General features: G+C 35.7%; 1 protein-coding gene and 1 long non-coding RNA gene across 3 annotated transcripts in view; one reads left to right on the top strand and one right to left on the bottom strand.

The window, feature by feature from the left end:
* FMN2 (formin 2) overlaps positions 1–27,982 on the top strand; it is a 381,203-nt gene that overhangs the window by 284,635 nt on the left and 68,586 nt on the right. For both annotated transcript variants that reach the window (XM_042925783.1, XM_042925782.1), the window contains one exon: positions 23,712–23,763. In XM_042925783.1, the coding sequence (XP_042781717.1) occupies positions 23,712–23,763 (52 nt within the window). The remainder of the gene's footprint in view (positions 1–23,711; positions 23,764–27,982) is intronic.
* The window catches only part of LOC122212106, a 66,583-nt gene continuing 65,759 nt past the window's right edge, over positions 27,159–27,982 (bottom strand). The window contains exon 3 of the long non-coding RNA XR_006198998.1: positions 27,159–27,320. This is a non-coding gene — a long non-coding RNA (uncharacterized LOC122212106). The remainder of the gene's footprint in view (positions 27,321–27,982) is intronic.

Raw genomic sequence — 27,982 nt, 5'->3', positions numbered from 1 at the left:
TGTGTTCATGTTTTTTTTTTAATGGGCTTTATTTTTAATAAGCTTATGTGTTTTCATGTTTGAAGACACCTTATTTAATATACATTGTTGATTCATTAATACTGAACCAACAGCCAGCAGCACCATGAATTGTGCCTGAACCAAGCATATCTAACTCAAGTACTTTCTCTAAGGGATATCACAGCCTCTTTGTGCTTAGGGGCGAGCAGTAGACAGCACCGCAGCACAATATTTGATGGCCATTTAAAAAAGATAAATTGCCTCCAAAAAAACCCCACAAAAATGCAAAAAAACGTGTCATGATAGACTGAGAAAAGGACACATATTTGTAATATGAGAGCTGAAATAAGCCAGAGCCTGGCCTTGTTCCACCTTTGCTGGGAATGTATGTGTCAGGTGACTCAAACTGTTCACTGTTATGCATATGTCCTTAGATAACTATCAAAGTACTACAAATGTTGATTTAGGAATTAAAATCAATTTTAGTGAGTAGGCAAATTCACAAATACAGAATTCATGAATAATGAGAATCAACTGTGTATGTGGAAGGCATTATGTGTTATATACATATGACACCAATAAGAATATGATTTTATGAATATGTATGTATATATTATAACCTAAATGAGTCTAAAGAATTATAATGAATGATTAGCCAGGTATACCCCCTCAAGGAATGTAACATGATGAATACGTCCAGCTCTTCTGTTTGTCCTCCCTCAATCTTATATGCCTCTGTTCTCTTCAGCCATGACCACCATGTTGAATTTTCCATTATCATTTGCACACTTTCTGTTTATACTTTTGTGAAGAATACAAATTGTAACTAATTTATTATTTAGTTGTGCAAACTTATGAACTGTATAAGTGGAATTGTAAGCATTTTCTTCTATAACTTATTTTACTCTCCACTGAACACTTGATCTTGAGATCTTCCATGCTTATGCATATGGCTATATTTCATTAACATTGACTCCATTGTAGGACTACTACATTTCTCCTATTCTTTCCCTTTTTTAGCCAGTACAAAAAATGCTTATACGAATATCTATTTTCCAGACTCATGGTGTATGTAAATACCCTTTTTTTATGGTACAGATCCAAGGGAACAAAGATTCGCTTGGTCATTGGGAAATGAATCTTCAGTCTAGATAAAGCTAAATTGTTTTAAAATGTGATTAGTTCCAATCTACACTCCTATTGGCAGAGTTCTTGTATCAAATCCTGTGAGCATGAGGTCCTTACATTGGACAAGTCTATTATTTAAAGTGATATCGCATTGTGGTTTTAATTTGTATTTTATTTTTTATGAGGAGTTAGTATATTTTCATGTTGCTTCTTCTATGAAATGCATTTTGAGTCTTTTGGCTGTTTTTCTGTAAATTATTTCTCTGTCTCTTACTTATTGAATTATTAGTGATTCTTTATATTTTTAGGGTATTAAAGTGTTGCAAACTTTGGAGCTTCTCTTTTCACTTTTCTTTACTGACTTGATAAACAGAAGGTCTTTATTTCTATGTCATATTTCTCAACCTGTTCCTTGATGAAATATGATTTTTGCCTTAAGAAATCTTTCCATGTTACAAGTTTATAGAAAGACTGTTTTAGATTGTCCTATAAAAATGTTGTAGTTTTACTTTGAAATTTAACCCTTAATATATCTGATTTTTATGTATGTATAGAATTGATTTTTATGTATGGCCTTTAAAAGTCAAATTTAATTTTTTACATAGATAATATTATGTTGTTTTAGTCATTTAGTACTATGTAATGAATATACCATCCCCTCTTTTCTAAAATACAGTACCATTGTATCATGTACAAATTTTCCACATATATATATATATATATATATATATATATATATATACACACACACACACACATACATATATATATTTATATTCCATATAGATTTTTCCCATATATATATATATATATATGTGTGTGTGTGTGTGTGTGTGTGTGTGTGTGTGTGTGTGTGTGTTTCCAGGGTTTTCTCTATATGATTGCATTAACCTATTTCTAATATTATTCTTCATAACAAAACCTGTTACTATCTTATTTATTGTAGCTTTCTAATACTACTTAAAATGTGGTCACATTAAATTCCCATTTTCTTTAGGAGACTTTTGCCTCTTCTTGTTAATTTATTCAATATAATTTTGGAATCAAGGTGTCAAGTTCCACCAAAAAAACCTATTAGGATTTTGACGCGATTACATAGGCTATACATCAGATTCGGGAGAACTGACATCTTACTGTATTGAATCTATAAACACGATAAAGACTGGCGTCTATTTATGCCTCCTTTAAAGTTGGTATAAAAATTTCTATAATTTTCCTTAAGGTCTTTACATAGTTTTTTTTTTTTAATAGTATATTCCTAAAGACCTTATTTTTTACTATAATACATTTTGTGAATCACATTTATTATTATTATCTGAGGATAAATAAAATTCAAATAACTACTGTATAAAGCTGTCACATCCTAGAAACTTGCTAAACTCAATAATTAGTAATTTGTGAATTTTACAATTTTCTCATAGAGATCACTGCAAATAATCACCATTTTATTTCTTAGTTTCTTTTTTCTGCCTGTGTTCACTGGCTTGTCCCTTCAGTGTTATATGGACAGAAAGCATGGAAATGTCCTATTACAAAGACATATGGTTAGAGGAATGGAGAGACTGACTTTGTAAATACATTACCACCAACTGATTGATGGTTTTCTTTTCATTCAACATTTCCCCTCTACTACATTGCAAATTGTATTTTGTGCCTTCATTCTTTTAATATATACCTTGGATATTTCAACAGGGTTCTTTAACAAAATCTAAGATTTAAAATAATACAGTCCCTAGAGTTAAACTCTAACCTCACCCATTTATACTTACATGCCATTCTTTTCCAATGTTTTTGTATCATCTTATGTTTTTTATAACCAATACCATTTTCTTTGCTCGCCATACCCTCATGCTTCCTTCTAAACCTTCCTTCTAAGATGATTTTTCTTCTCTTTGAAGTATACTCTTTGAAAGTTCCTTTGTGGGGGAAGAGCACCTGAGTGACTCAGTTGGTAGGGTGTCCAACTTTTGGATTCACCTCAGATCATGATCTCATGGTTTGTGGGTTCAGAACCCATGTCAGGCTCTGTGCTGACAGTGTAGAGTCTGCTTTGGATGCTCCCTCTCCCTCTCTCTCTGGCTCTCCCCTGCTTGCTTGCTCACTCTCTCTAAAAATAAATAAACTTAAAAAATTTTTTTTAAGTTACTTTGGTATGAGACTGGGTTGTGGACTCTTTTCTGGTCTGTGTAGAAGTGTACATCACACTTACTTTGGAGAGACATGTCTGCTAATCATAAAAAATCTGGGCTGAAAATAAATTCCTCTCAGGAGTCTGGGTGCCTTAGACTCTTCCCTAAATGGGTTGGCAACTCTGCTTTGGTCCAATTTTTGTGTCTTTGTTTCTAATCTAACTTTTCTCTCAGGCTCTTATATGTTTCCTATTTCTCTTTATGTTTGTTTTGGCTAATCATCCGGGGACACTACCAACCAAGAACTATTTTAAAATAAATTTTTGCCGTGCATTTTAGAATCACATATTGTGGATTGAGACCCAATGCAGAGTGATTGCCCATTTGGGATTATGGATTCTTATGTGAGAGGGCTTTCCCTCCCATCCGGAGCCAAAGAGAGATGGACATCTTTACTTCAATGTCTACTTTAGTGATGTGTAATGCTTTTCAGTTTCCTCCTCACTGAGGGGGTGTCTCTTTAGACTCCTTGGAGAATTCTAGTCCTGTTCAATATTTCCCTGTATGGCCTTTCAAACTACAGCTCTAAGTTGCTGGGTTTAGCAGAAGTTGATGTTCCTAATGCAGGGGCTGTTTATACCCCTTTGGAACCTTGCTCCTGTTTGTTTTTATGGCCTCAGAGAATTTTCCTTATTTTCTAGCCAATTCAGCCATGCATTCAAGTTTACTTTCATTGGGTATCTTTGTGCTTTGTTGTGAAACTTTGTGGTATCTGGTCCTTAGTATGGTTGAAAATAGAGGTCTATCTTGAATTTTTTCTTTTTCTTTTTTTTAATGAAATTTATTCTCAAATTGGTTTCCATACAACACCCAGTGCTCATCCCAAAAGCTGCCCTCTTCAATACCCATCACCCACCCCCCACTCCCTCCCACCCCCCATCAACCCTCAGTTTGTTCTCAGTTTTTAAGAGTCTCTTATGCTTTGGCTCTCTCCCTCTCTAACCTCTTTTTTTTTCTTCCCCTCCCCCACGGACTTCTGGTAAGTTTCTCAGGATCCACATAAGAGTGAAACCACATGGCATCTATCTTTCTCTCTATGACTTATTTCACTTAGCATAACACTCTCCAGTTCCATCCACGTTGCTACAAAAGACCATATTTCATTCTTTCTCATTGCCACGTAGTACTCCATTGTGTATATAAACCACAATTTCTTTATCCATTCATCAGTTGATGGACATTTAGGCTCTTTCCATAATTTGGCTGTTGTTGAAAGTGCTGCTGTAAACATGGGGATACAAGTGCCCCTATGCATCAGCACTCCTGTATCCCTTGGGTAAATTCCTAGCAGTGCTACTGCTGGGTCATAGGGTAGGTCTATTTTTAATTTTTTGAGGAATCTCCACACTATTTTCCAGAGTGGCTGCACCAGTTTGCATTCCCGCCAACAGTGCAAGAGGGTTCCCATTTCTCCACATCCTCTCCAGCATCTGTAGTCTCCTGATTTGTTCATTTTGGCCACTCTGACTGGCGTGAGGTGATATCTGAGTGTGGTTTTGATTTGCATTTCCCTGATGAGGAGTGACGTTGAGTATCTTTTCATGTGCCTGTTGGCCATCTGGATGTCTTCTTTAGAGAAGTGTCTATTCATGTCTTCTGCCCATTTCTTCATTAGATTATTTGTTTTTCAGGTGTGGAGTTTGGTGAGCCCTTTATAGATTTTGGATACTAGCCCTTTATCTGATATGTCATTTGCAAATATCTTTTCCCATTCCGTTGGTTGCCTTTTAGTTTTGTTGATTGTTTCCTTTGCTGTGCAGAAGCTTTTTACCATCATGAGGTCCCAATAGTTCATTTTTGCTTTTAATTTCCTTGCCTTTGGGGATGTGTCAAGTAAGAAATTGTTGCAGCTGAAGTCAGAGAGGTCTTTTCCTGCTTTCTTCTCTAGGGTTTTGGTGGTTTCCTGTCTCACATTCAGGTCCTTTATCCATTTTGAGTTTGTTTTTGTGAATGGTGTAAGAAAGTGGTCCAGTTTCATCCTGCCTGTTGCTGTCCAGTTCTCCCAACACCATTTGTTAAAGAGACTGTCTTTTTTTCCAATGGATATACTTTCCTGCTTTGTCAAAGATTAGTTGGCCATACTTTTGTGGGTCTAGTTCTGGGATTTCTATTCTATTCCATTGGTCTATGTGTCTGTTTTTGTGCCAATACCATGTTGTCTTGATTATTACAGCTTAGTAGTAGAGGCTAAAGTCTGGGATTGTGATGCCTCCTAATTTGGTCTTCTTCAAAATTACTTGGGCTATTCAGTGTCTTTTGTGGTTCCATACAAATTTTAGGATTGCTTGTTCTAGCTTCGAGAAGAATGCTAGTGCAATGTTGATTGGGATTGCATTGAATGTGTAGATAGCTTTGGGTAGTATAGACATTTTAACAATATTTATTCTTCCAATCCATGAGCATGGAATGTTTTTCCATTTCTTTATATCTTCTTCAGTTCCCTTCATAAGCTTTCTATAGTTTTCAGCATACAGATCTTTTACATCTTTGGTTAGGTTTATTCCTAGGTATTTTATACTTCTTGGTGCAATTGTGAATGGGATCAGTTTCTTTATTTGTCTTTCTGTTGCTTCATTATTAGTGTATAAGACTGCAAATGATTTATGTACATTGATTTTGTATCCTGCAACTTTGCTGAATTCATGTATCAGTTCTAGCAGACTTTTGGTGGAGTCTACCAGATTTTCCATGTATAATATCATGTCATCTGCAAAAAGTGAAAGCTTGACTTCATCTTTGCCAATTTTGATGCCTTTGATTTCCTTTTGTTGTCTGATTGCTGATGGCTAGCACTTCCAACACTATGTTAAACAACAGCGGTGAGAGTGGGCATCCCTGTCGTGTTCCTGATCTCAGGGAGAAAGCTTTCAGTTTTTCCCCATTGAGGATGATATTAGCTGTGGGTTTTTCATAAATGGCTTTTATGATGTTATGTTCCTTCTATCCCGACTTTCTCGAGGGTTTTTATTAAGAAAGGATGCTGAATTTTGTCAAATGCTTTTTCTGCATCGATTGACAGGATCATATGGTTCTTATCTTTTCTTTTATTAATGTGATGTATCACACTGATTGATTTGCGAATGTTGAACCAGCCCTGCATCCCAGGAATGAATCCCACTTGATCATGGTGAATAATTCTTTTTATATGCTGTTGAATTCGATTTGCTAGTATCTTATTGAGAATTTTTGCATCCATATTCATCAGGGATATTGGCCTGTAGTTCTCTTTTATTACTGGGTCTCTGTCTGGTTTAGAAATCAAAGTAATGCTGGCTTCATAGAATGAGTCTGGAAGTTTTCCTTCCCTTTCTATTTTTTGGAACAACTTGAGAATGAAAGGTATTATCTTTGCTTTATATGTCTGGTAGAATTCCCCAGGGAAGCCATCTGGTCCTGGACTCTTATTTGTTGGGAGATTTTTGATAACTGATTCAATTTCATGACTAGTTATGGGTCTGTTCAAATTTTCTATTTCTTCCTGTTTGAGTTTTAGAAGTGTGTGGGTGTTTAGGAACTTGTCCATTTCTTCCTGGTTGTCCAGTTTGTTGGCATATAATTTTTTATAGTATTCCCTGATAATTGCTTGTATTTCTGACGGATTGGTTGTAATAATTCCATTTTCATTCATGATTTTATCTATTTGGGTCATCTCCCTTTTCTTCTTGAGAAGCCTAACTAGAGGTTTATCAATTTTGTTTAGTTTTTCAAAAAACCAACTCTTGGTTTCATTGATCTGCTCTACAGTTTTTTTAGATTCTATATTGTTTATTTCTGCTCTGATCTTCATTATTTCTCTTCTTCTGCTGGGTTTGGGGTGTCTTTGCTGTTCTGCTTCTATTTCCTTTAGGTGTGCTGTTAGATTTTGTATTTGGGATTTTTCTTGTTTCTTGAGATAGGCCTGGATTGCAATGTATTTTCCTCTCAGGACTGCCTTCACTGCATCCCAAAGCATTTGGAAAGTTGTATTTTCATTTTCATTTTTTTCCATATCTGAATTTCTTCTCTAATTGCCTGGTTGACCCATTCATTATTTAATAGGGTGTTCTTTAACTTCCATGCTTTTGGAGGTTTTCCAGACTTTTTCCTGTGGTTGACTTAAAGCTTCATAGCATTGTGGTCTGAAAGTATGCATGGTATGATCTCAATTCTTGTATACTTACGAAGGGCTGTTTTGTGACCCAGTACGCGATCTATCTTGGAGAATGTTCCATGTGCACTGGAGAAGAAAGTATATTCTGTTGCTTTGGGATGCAGATTTCTAAATATATCTGTCAAGTCCATCTAGTCCAATGTATCATTCAGGGCCCTTGTTTCTTTTTTTCTTTCTTTCTTTTTTTTTTTAATATATGAAATTTATTGTCAAATTGGTTTCCATACAACACCCAGTGCTCATCCCAAAAGGTGCCCTCCTCAATACCCATCACCCACCCTCCCCTCCCTCCCACCCCCCATCAACCCTCAGTTTGAGGGCCCTTGTTTCTTTATTGACCGTGTGTCTAGATGATCTATCCATTGTTGTAAGTGGAGTATTAAAGTCCCCTGCAATTACCACATTCTTATCAATAAGTTTGCTTGTGTTTGTGAGTAATTGTTTTATATATTTGGAGGCTTCCGCATTCTGTGCATAGACATTTATAATTGTTAGCTCTTCCTGATGGATAGACCCTGTAATTATTATATAATGCCCTTCTTCCTCTTTTGTTACAGCCTTTAATTTAAATTTAGTTTGTCTGATATAAGTATGGTTACTCCAGCTTTCTTTTGACTTCCAGTAGCATGATAAATAGTTCTCTACCCCCTCACTCTCAATCTGAAGGTGTCCTCAGGTCTAAAATGAGTCTGTTGTACGTGGATGGAACTGGAGAGTGTGATGCTAAGTGAAATAAGCCATACAGAGAAAGATAGATACCATATGTTTTCACTCTTATGTGGATACTGAGAAACTTAACAGAAACCCATGGAAGAGGGGAAGGAAAAAAAAAAAAAGAGGTTAGAGTGGGAGAGAACCAAAGCATAAGAGACTCTTAAAAACTGAGAACAAACTGAGCGTTGATTTGGGGTGGGAGGGAGAGGAGGGTGGGTGATGGGTATTGAGGAGGGCACCTTTTGGGATGAGCACTGGGTGTTGTATGGAAACCAATTTGACAATAAATTTCATATATTGAAAAAAAATAAATTACACTTTGTTTCTTCATGATAAAAAATAAAATAAAATAAAATAAAATAAAATAAAATAAAATAAAATGAGTCTGTTGTAGACAGCAAATGGATGGGTCTTGTTTTTTTACCCATTCTAATACCCTATGTCTTTTGGTTGGAGCATTTAGTCCATTTACATTCAGTGTTATAGAAAGATATGGGTTTAGAGTTATTGTGATGCCTCTAGGTTTCATGCTTATAGTGATGTCTCTGGCACTTTGTCTCACAGAATCCCCCTTAGGATCTCTTGTAGGGCTGGTTTAGTGGTGATGAATTCCTTCAGTTTTTGTTTGTTTGGGAAGACCTTTATCTCTCCTTCTATTCTAAATGACAGACTTGCTGGATAAAGTATTCTTGGCTGCATATTTGTCCTGTTCGTCACATTGAAGATTTCCTGCCATTCCTTTCTGGCCTGTCAAGTTTCAGTAGATAGATCCGTCACTAGTCTTATCGGTCTCCCTTTATATATTAGAGCGTGTTTATCCCTAGCTTCTTTCAGAATTTTCTCTTTATCCTTGTATTTGCCAGTTTCACTATGATATGTTGTGCAGAAGATCGATTCAAGTTACGTCTGAAGGGAGTTCTCTGTGCCTCTTGGATTTCAATGCCTTTTTCCTTCCCCAGAACAGGGAAGTTCTCAGCTATGATTTCTTCAAGTACACCTTCAGCACCTTTCTCTCTCTCTTCCTCCTCTGGAATCCCAATTATGCATATATTATTGTGTTTAATTGTGTCACTTAGTTCTCTAATTCTTCCCGCATACTCCTGGATTTTTTTTATCTTTTTCTCAGCTTCCTCTTTTTCCATAATTTTATCTTCTAATTCACCTATTCTCTCCTCTGCCTCTTCAATCTGAGCTGTGGTTACCTCCATTTTATTTTGCAGTTCATTTATAGCATTTTTAGCTCGTCCTGTTTCTTAGTCTCTTGATCTCTGTAGCAATAGATTCTCTGCTCTCCTCTATTCTTTTTTCAAGCCCAGCAATTAATTTTATGACTATTATTTTAAATTCATTTTCTGTTATATTGCTTAAATCGTTTTTGATCAGTTTGTTAGCTTTCGCTACTTCATGGAGTTTCTTTTGAGGAGAATTCTTCCGTTTTGTAATTTTGGATAGTCCCTGGAGTGGTGCAGAGCTGCAGGGCTCTTCCTCTGTGCTGTCTGGAATAACTTGTGTTTGTGGACGGGGCTGCAGTCAGACCTGATGTCTGCCCCCAGCCCACTGCTGGGGCCACAGTCAGGCTGGTGTGTACCTTATCTTCCCCTCTCCCAGAGGCAGGACTCACTGTGCAGTGGTGTGGTCCCTGTCTGGGCTACTTGCACACTGCCAGGCTTGTGGTGCTGCTTCGATGGGATCTGGCATATTAGCTGGGGTCCTCTTCCGTGGGCCTCTTGCCTACGCTTGGCTCCAGAGAGTCCATTTTGCTAGTCTTCTGGTGGTTTTCTGGGTTATTTAGGCAGATGTGGGTGGAGTAAGTGATCAGCAAGAGGCGGTGAGCCCAGTGTCGTCCTACACGGCCATCTTCCCCCTCGATGTTATCTTGAATTTTTTCAATTAAAATATCTTTGAGATAATTTCGTATCAGTACATTCTTAATGAGTTTATAGTATTCCATTGGAAAAACACACCACTGACTTTCTCATTTCTTTATTCACAAACCTTCTTTCCTATAACATTTCTTTTAAAGGAGAAAAATTATAGAGAATTAATGTGTACATTTCTCATACTGCTTATGTGTACAGTATATTCCTAAATGTTGAACTTCTGGGACAAAAGCAATATTGGCCTTATTGTATTGTTTTTAATAGACTACTTTAAAAAAAGTTTTTTCATGTTTATTTATTTTGAGAGAGGGAGGGAGAGACAGAGAGAGAGAGAGAGAGAGAGAGAGAGAGAGAATGCTCATGGACACATGCATGCAGGAGGGGCAGAGAGAGGGGGAGAGAGAGAATTCCAAGCAGGCACCATGCCAGCAGCATAGTGCTGGCACATGCTATCAGCATGAACCATAGATCATGACCTGAGCCAAAACCAAGAGTTGGATGCTTTACCAACTGAGCCACCCAGGTGCCCCTGGTCTTTTCCTAGATGCCTCCTTTTCCCATTGTTCCTCCCAACCTTGCTTCTCTTTTCTAAGCATGACTAAGTCCTGTGGATTTTCTCAACATGTCAGCTTCCTTGCTTTAACCCTATCCTAGCTCAAAATAATTTCTTGCTTCTGTTTTGCTATGCCCTTCCTAAGAGGTCCATTTTTTCCTGTTACTTTCATTCTATTGTAGTATAATCACCAGGGAAACTCATAATAACCTAGAGTCTTCTGGAAAAGATTGAATTATGCTTAGTATCATGATTAAAAGGTATATGAATGCTCATTACAATTTAAATATATTTAAATTATATCTAATATATTTTAAAATATGTCAAATATCTGAACTATTTTGTTAAAATATTCCCTGTTTGCCCTCAGTATTATGTCATAAACTATTAACTGCATATTTTTCATGATTAAACCTCAGCTTTCCTTCCTTAGGTCCTGGGTACTTGGATAGGATCCACTGTGAGAATCCTAAACAATTGTTATGTTCTTATAGCAGAACCCCAAATGCATTCCTTAATGGATGATACAACACTTTATAGTTTTTTGGGGTTTTGTTGAAGAAAAGTCAACTAGAAATTGAATTTATGACTACAACTTTTAAAATTGTAAATTAGAGCAATTCTGGTATAATAAAACCAAAGGATCTTTTTCTGTAATTACTTAGGAAATAACAACATGTTGATTCAAAGGGAAATACTCCTAACTTAATAAATTTAACCATTAAGAATTGCAAAGCTTTCTGGTTAATGTTTAAAATCTGTCAGTCTGTTAATTTTCTGCTTGACAGATCTTTTTTATATTATTTGGGCATTAGGACTGTTAGGGGCGTTAGAATTAAGGGATGTCTCTGATCATCTACATCTACTCTGAAGGTGAGTAACACTTGTGAGGCATAGGTCCATGATCCGTAGATCCATAGAGAAATCATCTAACCCAGATGGCAAATGGTTTCACCTCATGTGCCAAATCTAGTAGGGTGGTAATGACTTCTTGGAGTCTTGTCTGAGGCATAATTCTTGGGTCTTTAACTGAACTCTTTAATTTTAATTTTTTCAAAAATATTTATTTATTTTTGAGAGAGAGACAGACACAGAGTGTGAGTGGGGGAGGGGCAAAGAGAGAGGGAGACACAGAATCTGAAGCAGGCTCCAGGCTCCGAGCTGTCAGCACAGAGCCCGACATGGGGCTCAAACTCACAGACTGCGAGATCATGACCTGAGCCGAAGTCAGACATTTACCTGACTGAGCCACCCAGGCACCCCTGTATTCTTTAATTTTAAAGAGTAGCTTGATTAATTAGCTTTATTGTGATTAGTGCTTATGTGATGCACCTTTTTCTATTTCTTCTTTTTACTTTTAACTTAAGTGTATATTAATATTTTAGGTGGGATTTTTTGAGAGTGCATGTAGCTAAAACTTTTCTAGTCAATTTGAAAACCCTCACATTTTAATCAAGTATTTAGGCCACTTACATTTAATATAACAATCTATATGGTTGCATTTCATTCACTGTCTTTATATTTGTCTTTTGTCTGTCATGTTGTTTTCCTTTTTATCTCTTTCCCTGCCTTCTTAAGGATTAGTTGGATATTTCATTTTATTTCTATCATTGGCTTATTAGCTTTATCTTTTTGTTTTCTCTTTTTACTGTTTTTTCTAGGGTTTACATTATACCTCTTTAATTTATCAGTGTACCTTCATATAATTTTATTCAATTTGAAATATAATCTGAGAGCTTTAAGCAGTATATTTCCATTGTCCCTCCTATTCTTTGTGTTGCTGTTGCCATATTTTTACTTTCATATCAATCATAACTGAAACAATATATTGTTTGTACTTTTACTTTTAACAGTCAATTGTCTTTCAAAGAAATGTATAAATGAAAAAATATCTCATATTCTTCCCCATATTTAGCATTTCTAGTTCTTTTCAGTCATTTGTATACATCAAAATTTCCATCTGGTGTCATTTTCCTTCTAACTGAATAACTTCCTTTAACATTTCTTATTCTGTAGGTCTGCCAGTGCCAAACCTTTTAGCATTTGATTGCTTGACAATTTTTTTATTTGTTTGTTTATTTTATTTATTTATTTATTTATTTGTTTATTTTTCCCCATATTTGATAAATATTTTCAGTGGATATAGAATTGTAGATTAATAGGATTTTTTGTTTTTGTTTTTGTTTGTTTCTTGCCACACATCAGGATATTTTTCTCTTGTCTTCTGCTTGCATAATTTCTGATGAGAAATTTATATTAGTTTCCCATAGTTGCTATAAAAAATTACCACAACTTTGTTGACTTAAAACAACACAAATTTATGTTTCTGGAGATCATAAATCCAAACAGATCTTTTGGGTTAAAATTATGGTGTCAGCAGAACTTTGGTCCTTCTGGAGACTCTAAGGTAGAATCTAGTTCCTTGTCTTTTTCAAAATTTTTTTTAAATTTTTAAATTTTTATTTATTTTTGAGAGAAATACAGAGTGAAAGCAGGGGAGGAACAGAGAGAGAAGGGGACACAGAATCCGAAGCAGGCTCCAGGCTCCAAGCTGTCAGCACAGGGCCCGACATGGGTCTTGAACTCATAAACCATGAGATCATGACCTGAGCTGAATTTGGCCACTTAACCGACTGAGCCACCCAGGCGCCCCTTCCTTGTGTTTTTAAAATTCTGGTGGTTTCCCCTATTCCTTGACTCTGGCTTTCCTTGCATCTTTAAAGTCAGGAATGTCTGGTAAAATTTTTTCATGCTGTATCGCTTTGACACTGACTTTCTTCCCTCTCTCTTTCATTTCTAAGTGCTTTGTGATTACTTTGGGCCAATCTAGATAATACAGGATGACTTTTCTCAGTATTGACATTAATTCCATCTGCAAATGCAATTCACCCTTGACATGTAACATAACATATTCATAGACTGTGAAGATTAAAATGGAAAGATTAAAATCTTTGGAAAGCCATTATTCTGCCTCGCATAAAGTCTTTAATAATTTTAATTTTTGTTCCTTGATATAAAATGTATTTTCTCCCACTTGTGGCTGTTTTAACCTTCTGTGTTTATTGTTGATTTTTAGGATTTACATATTAATGTGCATTTTTGTATATGTATATTTTTATTGCTTGCAGTCAACTGACCTCTTATATCTGGAAATTTATAGTTTTTATCAGATTTGTAAAACATTTGGCCATTACACATTTAGTTACTTTTCTGCCCTGGCTCTCTCCTTTTCTTCCACTATCCCCATTTCACATATGCTATACTATCTACTGTTGTCCCAAGGTTCTTAAGTCTTGGTTAGTTTTTTCAATCTTTTCTTCTATATGCTTCAGTTGGAATAGATTCTGTTGTTATGATTTCAAGTTCATTGTTCTTCACTTCTGAAATATCTGATCTCATGTCATTTTCATTTTAAGTGAATTTTCATTTTTAATTCAATTGAATTTTTCATTTCAGATACTGTATTTTTCTCTCTACAAGTTCCACTTGGTTCTTTCTTTTGTATCTTTAATTATTATATACTAGATATTTGTGTCCTCCAAAATTCATATATTGGAACTCAATGTGTTGGTATTAAGAGGTGGGGTTTTAAGAAGTGATTATGTTCATGAAGGTAGAGTCCTCATAAATAGGACTAATGCCCTTATAGGAAAAGACATGAAGGAGTTTGCTTCTTTCTCTGTTCTGCACCATGTGAAACTGCAGCAAGAAGTTGTTTGTCTGTAAACCAGTAAGAAGGCTCTCCCTGGAAACCTATTGTGTTGGCACTCTGGTCTCAGACTTCCAGCCTCCAGAACTGTGACAAATGAATGTTGTTTAAGCTTCCAGTCTGTTGCAGCAGTCTGAACAGACTGATACATCCATTTTTCTCCTATGTTGATGTTTTTCTTTTAATATTTGAGCATAGTTATAATAGCTACTTTAATTTTAATGCTTTAGTTTTATTTGCTAGTTCCTCTCTTGACATTCCTGGTTCTGTTTCTATTGACTGATTTATCTTCTGGTAATTGATCACATTTTCTGATACTTGGTCTAGTAATTTTTTATTATATCCTAGGCATTGTTATGGTCATTGACTGTCTGGATTTTGTGTATTATTTTAAGGAATATCTGGCTTTGTTTGTGTGGACAATTTAAATTACTTGTGTCTCAGTTTGGCCCTTTAAGGCATGTTTTTATGCTTTGCTGAGGCTTGTCTAGAGTATCCTTCACACCAGTGATAATTCAATCCTACTACAAGGTGTGACCCTGCCCTACCTCCCCTGCACACACACTGGGGTCTCCAATAGCTGTCCTGACCCCGGTGGTCAACAACAGTTCTCCACTGTAACTCCAGATTTCGAACACCTCTAGGTCCTGTATGAGCTCTGGGAATTATTCAGTTTGTAGCTCCTGAATTCTTTCTTTGACATATAGAGCTTCACTCTATACATGTGCCACCTAATACTCAGCAAAAAACCAAAGAGATTCAATACAGTTTTGTGGCCTTCTTTTCTGTAAGGCTGTTTCCTCTCTGACTCTCAGCCCCTTAACTTTTACCTACTTCAGACTTCCCAAACTCCTAACTGTACTTCCTCAACTTAGGGAGACTGACTGGCTTATTTGGGTTCTCCTTCCAGGGCCCACAGTCTGGAAATTGCCTTTAGACAGAAATCCAGGAAGATTTTAGGGTCCAGCTAGTTTGTCTACCTTCTTTCATAGATGAGAGCTTCGTGCTGCCAGTTGTCAAATATATGAAGACTATTGTTTCATATATTTTATCCAGTTTTCTGGTTGATTACAGCAGGAGGTAAGTTTGGTTCTTGTTAAGTCCAGAAGTAGACATCTCTTTCCATTGATTTAAAGTGAATAAGGTTAAAGTCTCCTTTGCCTCATTTGTTATGATATTACAGCATAAGAGGCTGAACTTGCTTCTATCTACAGCTTTTTGGACAATTATTTTTCATTATATTTCCCATCTTTTCTACATTATATCCTTCCTTCCTTGACATCCTGGACTATGAGGCATTTATGTCTTTGCACCTTTTTTCTTGATGTTTGTTGTTTAAGTGTCCTCTTTAGTTCTCTGCTTTTTCATTTGACTGATGTTTGTTCATCAGTCATTTGTCATAGCTCAGCATTTTGCCTCTCTGTTTTCCTTACTAACGTCTCTCTCAATAGGTAAATGTTTCACTTAATTTTGCTCATGACTGAATTGACAGTGTGGCTCTGGGATCAGACTGTGTGCATGTGAATCCTGTCTCTTTCTCTTAGCATTTCTTATATGTTGTACAAGTTATTTAGCCACTAATTTCCTTCTTGTAAAATGGGAATAATTGTAGGGCTTTTCTTATAGGGCTTTATTATTGTAGGTTATTATATGCAAAGAATTAGAGGTGCTCCATCGATTAAGCATCCGACTCTTGATTTTGACGTAGGTCATGATCTCACTTCATGGATTCAAGCCCCCTGTCAGTGGGGAGCCTGCTTGAGATTCTGTCTCTTCCTCTCTCTACCCCTCTGTCTCTACCTCTGTCTCCCCCCCTCACGTGCACTCTCTCTCAAATAAATAAACTTTAAAAAAATACTTAGAATAGTAATGCCATTATCTGTATTAACATTCCCATTGAACTATCTCTGTAATGTTTATATGCATGATTATTAATGGGTCTGTCTCCTCGTCTAACATTTTCTTAATAGTTGTCCACCTATTAGCCCCTAACAAAGTGTTCAAAATGTATCTGTTGCTCAAAGTTTGGTTGAAATATTGTAACATTAAATCATGTGACTTTTGTTTCTAAGATTGGAATGCCCTAGCCTTCCTATGGTAATTCATAATTTGTGCATTGTGTTGGCAAGTAAAGTTCGGAGGAAGAGAAAATACATAAAGATTTTCTGGTTTTCACCTTTTTAGTTTAAGTGGTTTTGTGTCTTGTATTTTGAATTTACAAATTAGAATTAATTGGTATTGCAGTTAATATGGAAAGCTCAGTCTTGAGACATGCATTTGCATATTTTTAGTTAAAGGCTCATAGAAATTTTTGTGTTATCTGAAGGATCCTAATTTAAGTTCAGCTTGTAATTAGTAAAAAGGTATGCTTGATTCATCCTCTTCAGGGTATTTGCTACTTGAAAAAGAAAAAAAAAGAGAATTTGCCCCAGATGTGTCTTTTTTTAATGCTGATTACTGAAAGCTTATGAGAGATTTACTTAGAATATAGGTAGAATGCTATGTTGGCTTTGTCTATAATTTTATTTTTGAAATTAGGTGGTATAAGCAATGTTTCCGTTGGAAGTCAATAACTCTTTTTATACTGTATTGTTCACAGAATGTGAAACTCATACATGAACATTATGCTTTCCCATGTCGTTTTCACTTTGGGTTTAAAAAGAAGATTTAGAAAGGAATTTCACTAAGGACCACTTCAATAACTACATGAGACTGGGTGATAATAGCACACGGCTTTCTTATATTTTAGGTTTGGCTAGAAGCCACATATATCAAATTTTTGAACTATACATCATTTACTATAGTGTGTTTGTTTCTTGAATTTTTACAGCAATCACCTATTCATTATATTTATACACTCATATTTCTAGGGACACAAATGGTATGTATTTTTATGCACAAAGTAGGAATAACCCTCACTATTAACTCAAAGTTGGCTGTGAATTATTGCAAAGGCCAAGTTGTAACTTTATACTCTGTAGATATTTGCTTTCTTCCTCTCAGGAGTATTCCACAGCATTTGTTTTATTATCCTAAGAACAATTTGCAACATCAAGGAAGGAAGGCATTGAGAGTTCGTTATTTCCTTTGCTATCTGAGGAAAGAAGTTCTGATATTCATTCACTGTCTGACCTATATAAGCTGCCTAAATCTACTTGACTTTCAGCTCATTGTCAAAAGGATCAGTGTCTCAAAAATCTCAAAACCAAAGTAATATATTTACAATTAAATGACAACTTTAAATGACTCAAAAGAAAGGCACTGCATCTGTCTAAAAAATAACCCATACTGGCTGCACTTAAAAGCAACTGAAATGCACATTCATAGCTAATTATAAACAAAAACTAGTTAACACTTTAAATAAAAGGAAAAATAGCAAAAAGATTTAGAGCCTAGACAAGCAGATGAAAGGGTTCTAAGTTGCCTTCCATCTGATATTACTCAAATGCAACTCTGTCTCCAATTACCTGGGAATATGTGGTATTCCCTCATGAAAGCTCCAGATCAGAAAGGGCGTCCGTTCCGTGCCTCTGCTTACTCAGAGTCATTTGGAACAAGTTCAGCAGAAATATTTAACATTGCAAAAGAGTCTGGAGCCAGACAAGTGACTACAGACACTAATCACTGGGTCAAAATAGTAACTTAGTAGGACAACAAACACCAGAAAATATTTGTGGAGGCAGAGATTTGGGGGAGGAAGTATTAATGCTGTTGGAGAAGAGATCACTGAATGCCAAAGTGCTCAAACAGAATCATTGAAACATTTTTTTTTAAGTAGTTTCATGTTTAGGGACATAGGAATGTCCATGCCAATGGTCTCTGGCAGAATTGGACCTGAAAGGTAATCTTATGCCCTAGCCTTAAAATAAATAAGGAGGGGGGAGGTGAAACTAACCAACTAAATAAATAAAGACTGCCTCCTAAAAAGTTCAGTGTTTCTTTTATTACATGGTTTTAACCACAAGCTTTGTCTGCCTCAAATTACAAATTTCTAGCTTTTGAGATTTGGGGGGGCAAGGGGAAACCATCACTACAATAGTTGCAATAGTTTTCTGACTGTCTAATACCAAGTTTGCCCCTGAAGTGCACAGTTGATTGATCAGCTCATATAAGGTCCATTTATTTCTACATGTTTCGATTTTAGGTCTGTGAGTTACTAATATTCTCTGGAGATTGTGTCAGTACAAACCACTTTTTATTTTGCCTTCTTTCTTAAACTGCATTGTACTTTTTCTTCCTTCTAGTATCAGTACAGGATTGATTGTTTTATTTCACCATTCTGATTTTCTTCTCCCCACTTTAAACTGTTCCCAGTACATCCAGTCTCAGAACATTTTCTTGGCTGTGGAACCCAGACATCAAGATAGGAATGGTTACCCGTAGTATGTTAGAGTAAAACATGTATGCTTTAGAGGAATATTGCAAACTTTGAAAATATCTTATCTTTTGGATTTCTGTAGTTTTTCCCTAAATTTACAAAAGGTACTGTTTTCCCCCATACAGCAATTTTATTTACTACTGTACCTCCACAAAAAGGACTGAGAAACTGTTAGCCTCTGCTTATACTCTAAGTATTAGGAGCCTGTGAAAACAACAACACATACAAATTAAGTAGAAATTAAAAAACAAGAAAAGATATTAAATATAGAGTTATTTTTTGTTTTTTGTAAAAGTGTTTGAGCCTCCTGTGATATGTCTTGGCCCATAACTTTATATTGTTATAAGGAGGCACTCTTATTTTAGCAATATATAAGCCTCATTCTGAATCTGGGTTCTATGTAGAAGGATTAAGAAGATATTTGGTGCTCCTCCAATGGAGAAATTTTTACATTTTGAAAGTAACATATCCCAGTTCTTTTTTTTATACAGTCACGGTAATGTGGAGAGGAAAAGAAAGACAGAAAAATTATTACCTATGCAGCAGGTGGTTTACGCATTATTTTATGCATAATAAGGAAATTATTACCCTGTTATAAGGATAAAGAAAAGTTACTAAACCCATGTGATTAGTAAGGTTATTAAAATCTAACACAACTTAGTGGCTGGTATAGAATTCATGCATAGGTCTGCCTGATTCTGAATGTCATGTCCTAAACCGAAACACTGACCCTGATGAGATATGAAAATGAGTTTGAGTGGTAAGAACCTTGCCAAGGAACTGTAACTCTTTCATGCACCATGTGGGAGAGGGCATGTCCTAGGGATCTGAGGCCAAGGGTGCCCTGGGTTGGTGGTGTCCATTAGGAGTCACGCCAATTCCTCCATCAAAGGAGGTCAAGGCTTCCTGGCAATAGAGGTGCAGGGAGCCTCAGGTGATTGGATGACAATATGAAGGTCACTCTAAACCAAGCCATGGACCTGTTTGCCTATTTTAATGCTTTTTTTAAACTTTTCTGTAGTTACCATTATCATGAATGACTAGAAGGCCACCATTCTCATTTGACATATGAAAAAAAGAAATAAGCTATTTGCTATAAAGAATGGGAAAATTTGGGGTCCCTGAGTGGCTCAGTCGGTTGAGCATCTGACTTCGGCTCAGGTCATGATCTCACAGTTCATGAATTTGAGCCCCGCGTCGGGCTCTGTGCTGACAGCTCAGAACCTGCAGACTGCTTCGAATTCTGTGTCTCCCTTTCTGTCTGCCACACTCTCTTTCACTCTCAAAACCAATTGTTTTTTAAAGTTAAAAACAAAGAATTGGAAACTTAGTCATCCTTTAAATAGAAAACTGGAACCTTTTATAACTCTTATCAAGAAAAATTTGCATACTTAATTGATAATTGACACTATGTTGTAATGTATATTACAACATTGTAATATACATTGTTATGTATACAATGTATATTGTAAATGTATAGGAAACTGGTGCTAAAAGTAACACTGGCATTCAAAACTAGTCACAAAGCCATCAGTGCCATTAGAAATGAACTAAAAACAGTATTTATATTTTTGAAAATATAGCTCAGGGAATGAAATAATTAGCAATAAGATGTTGAAATGGTTTATAGAAAATAATCTTATTTCTATGTCACCTTCAGCTTTTACTAGAAAAGTTTTTTATATAACACAGATGGCCACTGCCTGTCAGAAGCTTCTACTCAGATGGAAAAACACAGTCTTTAGGATTTCGGTCCCTGGATGGGACTAGCTTGAATACCTCCTACATGAATGGCACTGTTATTCTTATTTTGCTGCTAAAAGATATCCTAATTTTCTCTAACTTAATTACATTTTATTTTACTTTGGTAGATTTCATACTCATTAACTAAAGAAACAGAATCCTGCATGTGTCACTAAGTTAACATCGTAAGTGTGTTTCAAAGAATCACAACAGCAAAATGTTGATGGAGTGTTTATACCAGCAGCTTGTTGGAAAATGGTGTTTCACTGTTCCCAGAAAACTGAATTACACCCCAACTTTTCAGAAAGTTTTTGTTTCTAAGATTGCCATACAAAGGAAAATCTGTCTAGTTCACTGAATTGTTGACTCTACATCAAGAGTTGAAATGTGTACTCTAATGCACTTGCTTTGATCTCTCATTTGACTGTTTATCAAAGCTGATTACACTCTGAATACACAAATCCTCTTAGCTTCAAAATCATGTAAAGATAATGGATAATAGAGCATTTTTAAGTATTCTCCGCTCTTCCAATTTGGTTTTATGATTGTAATACAGCTATTAGGTTTGGGAGGAGGGTCTGTTTTTATGTTTAGTTCCCTTGGTAAGATCCAATCTTTTGCCACATTGAATTAGAGTTTTTTTTTTTTTTTTTTTTAAGCCAAACTTGCTCATGCAGTGAAGCAAGAACTGTTTTAGTACACATCAAAAGGAATCATTATGAACATATGAAACTCACTTCACTCTACTCACCACAATTTAGGGGCTTATACTTTTTGAAAAGCTGGAACTATGTGCTTTCTTTATCTTCATATAAGTTGAAACCTAATAAAATAGCTTTTGATGTATTCAATTAAAGATAATTATATATCACCTTACAAATTTCAAGAGCTTAAAATCCAACATTTTCAAAGAACATTTATTTAGTCCCTGCTAATTATTGGAGGCACTATGTTAAATATTTTATATATGTCAACAGATTAATCTGTTTGCCTAAGATTACGTAGCTAATTTTAATGGTAGAATCAGGAATAGAACACAGATCTCTAGCACTCATTCCAGCCTGTTTTAAATTTCATAAGAAGTTTACTTGATCCTTCTAACAGAATCCAGAAATTTTCTTCCAACCTCAATCTTAATCTCTGTATTTTTTAAAAAAGGAAAAAAATGGGGCGCCTGGGTGGCGCCGTCGGTTAAGCGTCCGACTTCAGCCAGGTCACGATCTCGCGGTCCGTGAGTTCGAGCCCCGCATCAGGCTCTGGGCTGATGGCTCGGAGCCTGGAGCCTGTTTCCGATTCTGTGTCTCCCTCTCTCTCTGCCCCTCCCCCGTTCATGCTCTGTCTCTCTCTGTCCCAAAAATAAATAAAAAAACGTTGAAAAAAAAATTAAAAAAAAAAAAGGAAAAAAATATATACATATGAGGGCAATTGGAAGAATGTCCTTTCTGAAAATGGCACGCATTGTGCTACTTTTTTGTTTTCCCTTATACACTATATTGTTCTAGAATGGCTTCTTGAAGCACACTGTTTTTAAGCTAGGCAGCCCAGAGCACATTTTATAAGACAATGTATTCATGTTGGAGCCTTTTCAAAGTAAAATCATGGAGCATGTATTCTACTTTTTAATATGGCTAACAATTGACCTGTAAGTTCATGTAAACAATCTAAAGTACAAAAATGTAAAGGAGAAAACAATGCTCTCTGCTGCCAGGTCAAATGATCCCTGCTAAATTCGACAATCTTGGCCAAGAGTGGCAGCATGCCCCTGAATTATGGCTTTAAAGATACTGTACAGACCTTTGAACAAACACTATCTTGAGGTTGTAAAACATTAACCAGCCCAAGCTGGATTATTGTGTTTTAAGTAGTGATAGAGACACTTTGACAATTCTCAAGTGACCATGGGTTTGATTTCATGCACAGTTCCAATTTTTTATAATCAACTCGCCCTCCTCCACTTTTCTCCTCATTTCTCCAGATGGTCACAAGTGTGACCCAAAAGACAACTTCTTTCACTAGTTCTAGGGGTTTTTTTTAACTGATTTTTTTTTAACTTTTTGTCCTGTCGCTTAGTGATTTTCAAAGTGTGTGTGACAACCATTAGTGATGCATGAAATCAACTTAGTGGGTCACAACTACACTTTGAAACTACACTACACTACACTAAACTGCACTATTCTAGTAGAATAGTCTAAAAATATTAGCATTACATGAAGAGTATTTTTTATTTTTTTTATTTTTTACTTTAAAAAAAAATTTTTTTTTTAACATTTATTTACTTTTGAGACAGAGAGAGACAGAGCATGAACGGGGGAGGGTCAGAGAGAGAGACACACAGAATCTGAAACAGGCTCCAGGCTCTGAGCTGTCAGCACAGAGCCCGACGCGGGGCTCGAACTCACGGACCGCGAGATCATGACCTGAGCCGAAGTCGGACGCTTAACCGACCGAGCCACCCAGGTGCCCCAAAGAGTATTTTTTAAACTTTAGGTTCAGTGTGTGTGCGTGTGCGTGTATGTAGAGTAATACATAATGCTTGCTGGTCGAAAAATGTAAAAGTCACTGCCACACATGTTTTATGTAATGACGTTCCTATGTTTTTTTAAAATAATTTCAAATAATGATATAATCACCTTCTCAAATTTGATCTTTGGGTTTGTCAGTCTACCATTTGTGTTTAGACAAAAATGCTAGCAAATAAATGAGTACACTATTGCCTCCCTACTTTCAATAGTAGAACATATTAGTATCTCATCCTGTACTTCTGTAGAAATAATCTGTGTATCTGTTCATTTGTGGTCTGGTATGGAGAGCACTAGTCAAGAAGGTCACAACCGTTTCTATTTAGTTTCTTGACTTGGTTTTTCTACCTTTGCTTGAGAGAATTATTTTCAAGTAATTATTGGCATTAAAATCCTAATTTAAACAAATTAATGTGACAAACACATTTAATGTGATTATGAAATTAGCCACTGTTTTGTTTTCTCAGGTTAATGTGACTGACTTAAAGAAATTAACTTAGAAAAAAGGGAATTATTTAGAATTTAAAAATTTTAATTTACATATATTTATGTGTTGATACATAGGTAAAGAAAATTAAATGTAATCTACTTAATCATATTAATAGATTTAAAATAAACTTTCAGGAATATATTAGAATTAACAATTAGTAATGAATTAAAATATATTTCATATTATTTGGATGGTATTTTGCTTAAGATAGTGTAACTATCATTTATCTCATTTCTTTTTCTATTTTTGCATTTGCAGCTAAAATTGACCAAGAGGCAGAGGAGAATTCACTGACAGAGACTCATAAATGGTGAGAAATTACTTCCTTTGATATAAAAATTTCTTTTCAGAATAAGTTTATTAAATACTTAGTATGGTTTTATCTCAAGGAACCAATTATTAGCTCAGTTTTTATTTTCAAGCATAAAAGAAAAAGAAAGTAATAGTTTACCTGAATATGATTGAATTTCAGAGTTTTATTTTTTGGACTCTAGTTTCTGTATGAATCTGTTAAGTATCAAATTATTGTGAATAGCTTAGCACTTTCTTTGAATGAGATTTAGGACTGTGGAAGTACAAGAGAAAGGAAGATAGCAGGAACCTGTTTCAAGAAAAAAGGTAAGAGTTGATTATAGGAAACTATTGAGTTTCCACATTAAAAAGTACAGCCTTAGTAGGAAGTTGGGAACTTTCTGTGCATAAACTTTTACTTTCAGAATGGAGATTTCAGAATCATGAGTGAGTAAGCATAGAAAAGTAGCTCACAAATATCTTGGCTTTTCTGCCTCGATTTTCCCCTTTTCTCTTTTCTCTCTGTATTAGTGAGTGTTTTCCAGAAAACAGACAGGGGTGTGTGTGTGTGTGTGTGTGTGTGTGCGTGTGTGCGTGAATGTGTGTGCAGGGAGAGAGAGAGAGAGAGAGAGATTAAGGAATTGGCTCATAACAAAGTGGTAATTACTGGTAGTAGTTAATGTTATAACCTTGAGTCTGAGAGCATTCTGGAGACAGAATTCTAGAATGTCTTCGTACTAGGGTAGCCACTTTTCTAAAGACCTTGGACTGATTGAATTAGGCCCATCCACAGTATGGAGGATAACCTGCTTTCTCCAAGTCTACTGATTTAAATGTTAATCACATCTTTTTTTTTTTATTTTTTAGTGTTTGTTTATTTTTGAGGGAGAGAGAGAGCGAGCGCAGGAGAGGGGCAGAGAGAGAGAGGGAGACAGAATCTGGAGCAGACTCTGAGCTGTCAGCACAGAGCCCAATGTGGGCCTCGAACTCACAAACCACGAGATCATGACCTGAGACAAAATCAGATGCTTAACCAACTGAGCCACCCAGGTGCCACTAAATGTTATTCACATCTTAAAAGTACAGTAAAACCTTTGTTTGTGAACATAATTCATTCCAGAAACATGCTTGTAATCCAAAGCACTTGTATATCAAAACAAATTTCCCCATAAGAAATAATGGAAACTCAGATGATTCATTCCACAACCCAAAAATATTCATATGAAAATTAATAAATCTACCAGTGACTACTTTGAAATTATCTGTCAATAATTACTTTGAATATAAAAGGACTAAACACTCTAATCAAAAGACATAGGGTGACAGAATGGTAAAAAAGCAAGACCCATTTCAGACCTAAAGACAGATTGAAAATGAAGGGGTAAAAAAGTACTTATCATGCAAATAGAAGTGAAAAGAAAGCCAGGATAGCAATACTTCTACTGGACAAAATAGACTTTAAAACAAAGACTGTAACAGGAGAGAAAAGAAGGACAATATGTAATAATAAAGGGGAAAATACAACAAGAAAATAATAACAATTGTAAATATGTATGCACCCAACATGATAGCACCCAAATAACATAGAGCAACCAATGACAAACATAAAGGAAGTAATTGATAGTAGTTCAATAATAGTAGAGGACATTAACACCCCAGTTACGACAATGGACAGATCACTCAAACAGAAAATCAGTAAGGAAACAGTGGCTTTGAAAGACATCTTGGACCAACTGGATCTAACAGATATATTCAGAATATTCCATCCTAAAACTGCAGAATATGCATTCTTTTCAAGTGCACATGGAACATTCTCCAGAATAGATCACATATTAGGTCACAAAACAAGTCTCCACAAATTCAAAAACATTGAAGTCATAAATTGCATATTTTCTGACCGTAACAATATGAAAGTAGAAATGAACCACAAGAAAAAATCTGGAAAAACCACAAATACATGGAGGTTAAATAACATGCTACTAAACAATGAATGGGTCATCCAGGAAATAAAAGAAAAAGTTAAAAAGTACATGAAAACAAATGAACATGAATACACAATGGGGCAAAAGCTGGTCTAAGAGGTAAGTTTAGAGCAATACATGCCCACTTGAAGAAGCAAGAAAAATATCAAACAACCTAATCTTACATCTAAAGGAGCTAAAAAAGAGCAAACAAAACCCAAACCAGTAGAAAGAAGGAAATAGTGGTGATTAGAGTAGAAATAAATTAAAAGAAAGTAAAACAACAACAACAACAATAGAACAGCTCAATGAAATCAGGAGCTTGTTCTTGGAAAAGATAAAATTTATAAACCTTTAGCAGACTCATCAACAGAAACAGAAAGGGGGGGATTTGAAACAACAAAATCAGAAATTAAAGGAGAAATAACAACTGATACCATAGAAATACAAAGAATTGTAAGAGAGTGTTACTAAAAATTATATGCCAACAAATTGGACAAACTAGAAGAAATGGATAAATTCCAGAAACATATAAACTACCAAAACTGAAGCAGGAAGAAGTAGAAAATGTGAACAGACTAATTAGCAGCAACAAAATTGAATCAATAATCAAAAAACTTTCAATGAACAAAAGTTCAGGACCAGATGACTTCACAGGTGAATTCTACCAAACATCAACCAAATATTTAAAGGAGAGTTAATACCTATTCTTCTCAAACCATTTCAAAAATTGAAGAGGAAGGAAAGCATCCAAGGTCATTCTATGAGGCCAGCATTACCCTTATGCCAAAACTAGATAAAGACACAAGAAAAGAGAATTAGAGACCCATATGTCTGATGAACCTAGATGCAAAAATCCTCAATAAAATTTTAACAAAAATAAAAGGATTGTTGAATCACCATAGTGCACACCAGGAACTAACATAACATTGTATACCAACTATACTGGAATTAAAAAAAAGTCAAGGCCTTAAATTATGACAAACAAATTTCAGTTAGATGCATGGAAGAAAAACTGCCTAATGACCAAATTGTTAGTCAAAGAGCCATCTTTTATAATTAAACAATTCTGAAATTCGAAAATAAAAATAATCATATGAAACATTTCTCAAAGAAATAAATAAAGATTTTTGTAGCAGTCTTACGTGACCAGGTCAGCAATTAATAGTAATTCTATTCAGGAAGGCAGTGTAACCCGGGCCTGATGACCTTGGAGACCAAATCCTGCCTTTCATGTGTTAGCTCTGTGATTTCAGGCCAATACTATAACCCCAGGATAACAGTACCCACTCTGTAGGTGAGAATTAAGTTAGTTAATATTTGCCAGATGCTAAGATTTTAGCAAATGATCAGATGTTAATTGCTATATTGTATTCACATTATTATCTTAATTAGAGATTAGAAAAAGTTTGGTGGTAGTAATAGAAACAGACAGATTTCAGACTTAGGCCATATATTTATTTGTTTGATTCACTGTCTCCATTGGATCAGACACTGGGCAGCTTCGCATGGTCATGGAGCAAGATTTTGGTATCACATGTGTCTCTGCGCTTGTTCCATCCTTCTGGCACTGTGACTTCAAGGACTTACCGTAACTTTACATCTTTGTCCTTACCTGAAATAAGAGAAATAATATGTAGATAAGTGGGTAAGTGGGTGGAGATATTTCAAAATAACTAAATGAGTTATGTATAGAGCCCCTGCCTCGTGTAGATTTTTTTTAAATTTTTTTTAATGTTTATTTATTTTTGAAAGAGGGAGAGACAGAGCGTGAACAGGAGAGGAGTAGAGAGATAGGGAGACCGAATCAGAAGGAGGCCCCAGGTTTTGAGCTGTCAGCACAGAGCCCGACGCGGGGCTTGAACTCACAAGCCATGAGATCATGAACTGAGCCAAAGTCGGACGCTTAACCGACTGAGCCACCCAGGTGCCCCTGATATAGATTTTTTAAATCCTCTTGTATTTAACAAAATTCTTGAGCTTAGGAGACTGACTTCTAGAATGAACTCTCTTCCCAACAAACATTTAACTGGAGAAAATTATGTAAAACAATCATTTGGCATTATTAGGAAATGTTCTAAGGGCACCCAGCAAATGGAGAATCATTCATTCGAAACAGTCTACTAGATCTGTGACATTTGAGCCACACATCAATCATATCTTATGGAAACTACTCTCGAAGCTCTAACCCAGGCAGGTGCCCTCTCCCTCGCTCCCACTCTGTTATTTCACCCTTTATCAGCAGACTGCCAGCACTACTCATCCCACCAGCTGCAG

Source organism: Panthera leo, chromosome F3 (genome assembly GCF_018350215.1).
Source record: "Panthera leo isolate Ple1 chromosome F3, P.leo_Ple1_pat1.1, whole genome shotgun sequence".
NCBI classification, from domain to species: domain Eukaryota; kingdom Metazoa; phylum Chordata; class Mammalia; order Carnivora; family Felidae; genus Panthera; species Panthera leo.
The sequence above is the reverse complement of the archived record's forward strand: the minus strand, read 5'-3'. Positions and strand labels throughout refer to the sequence as shown.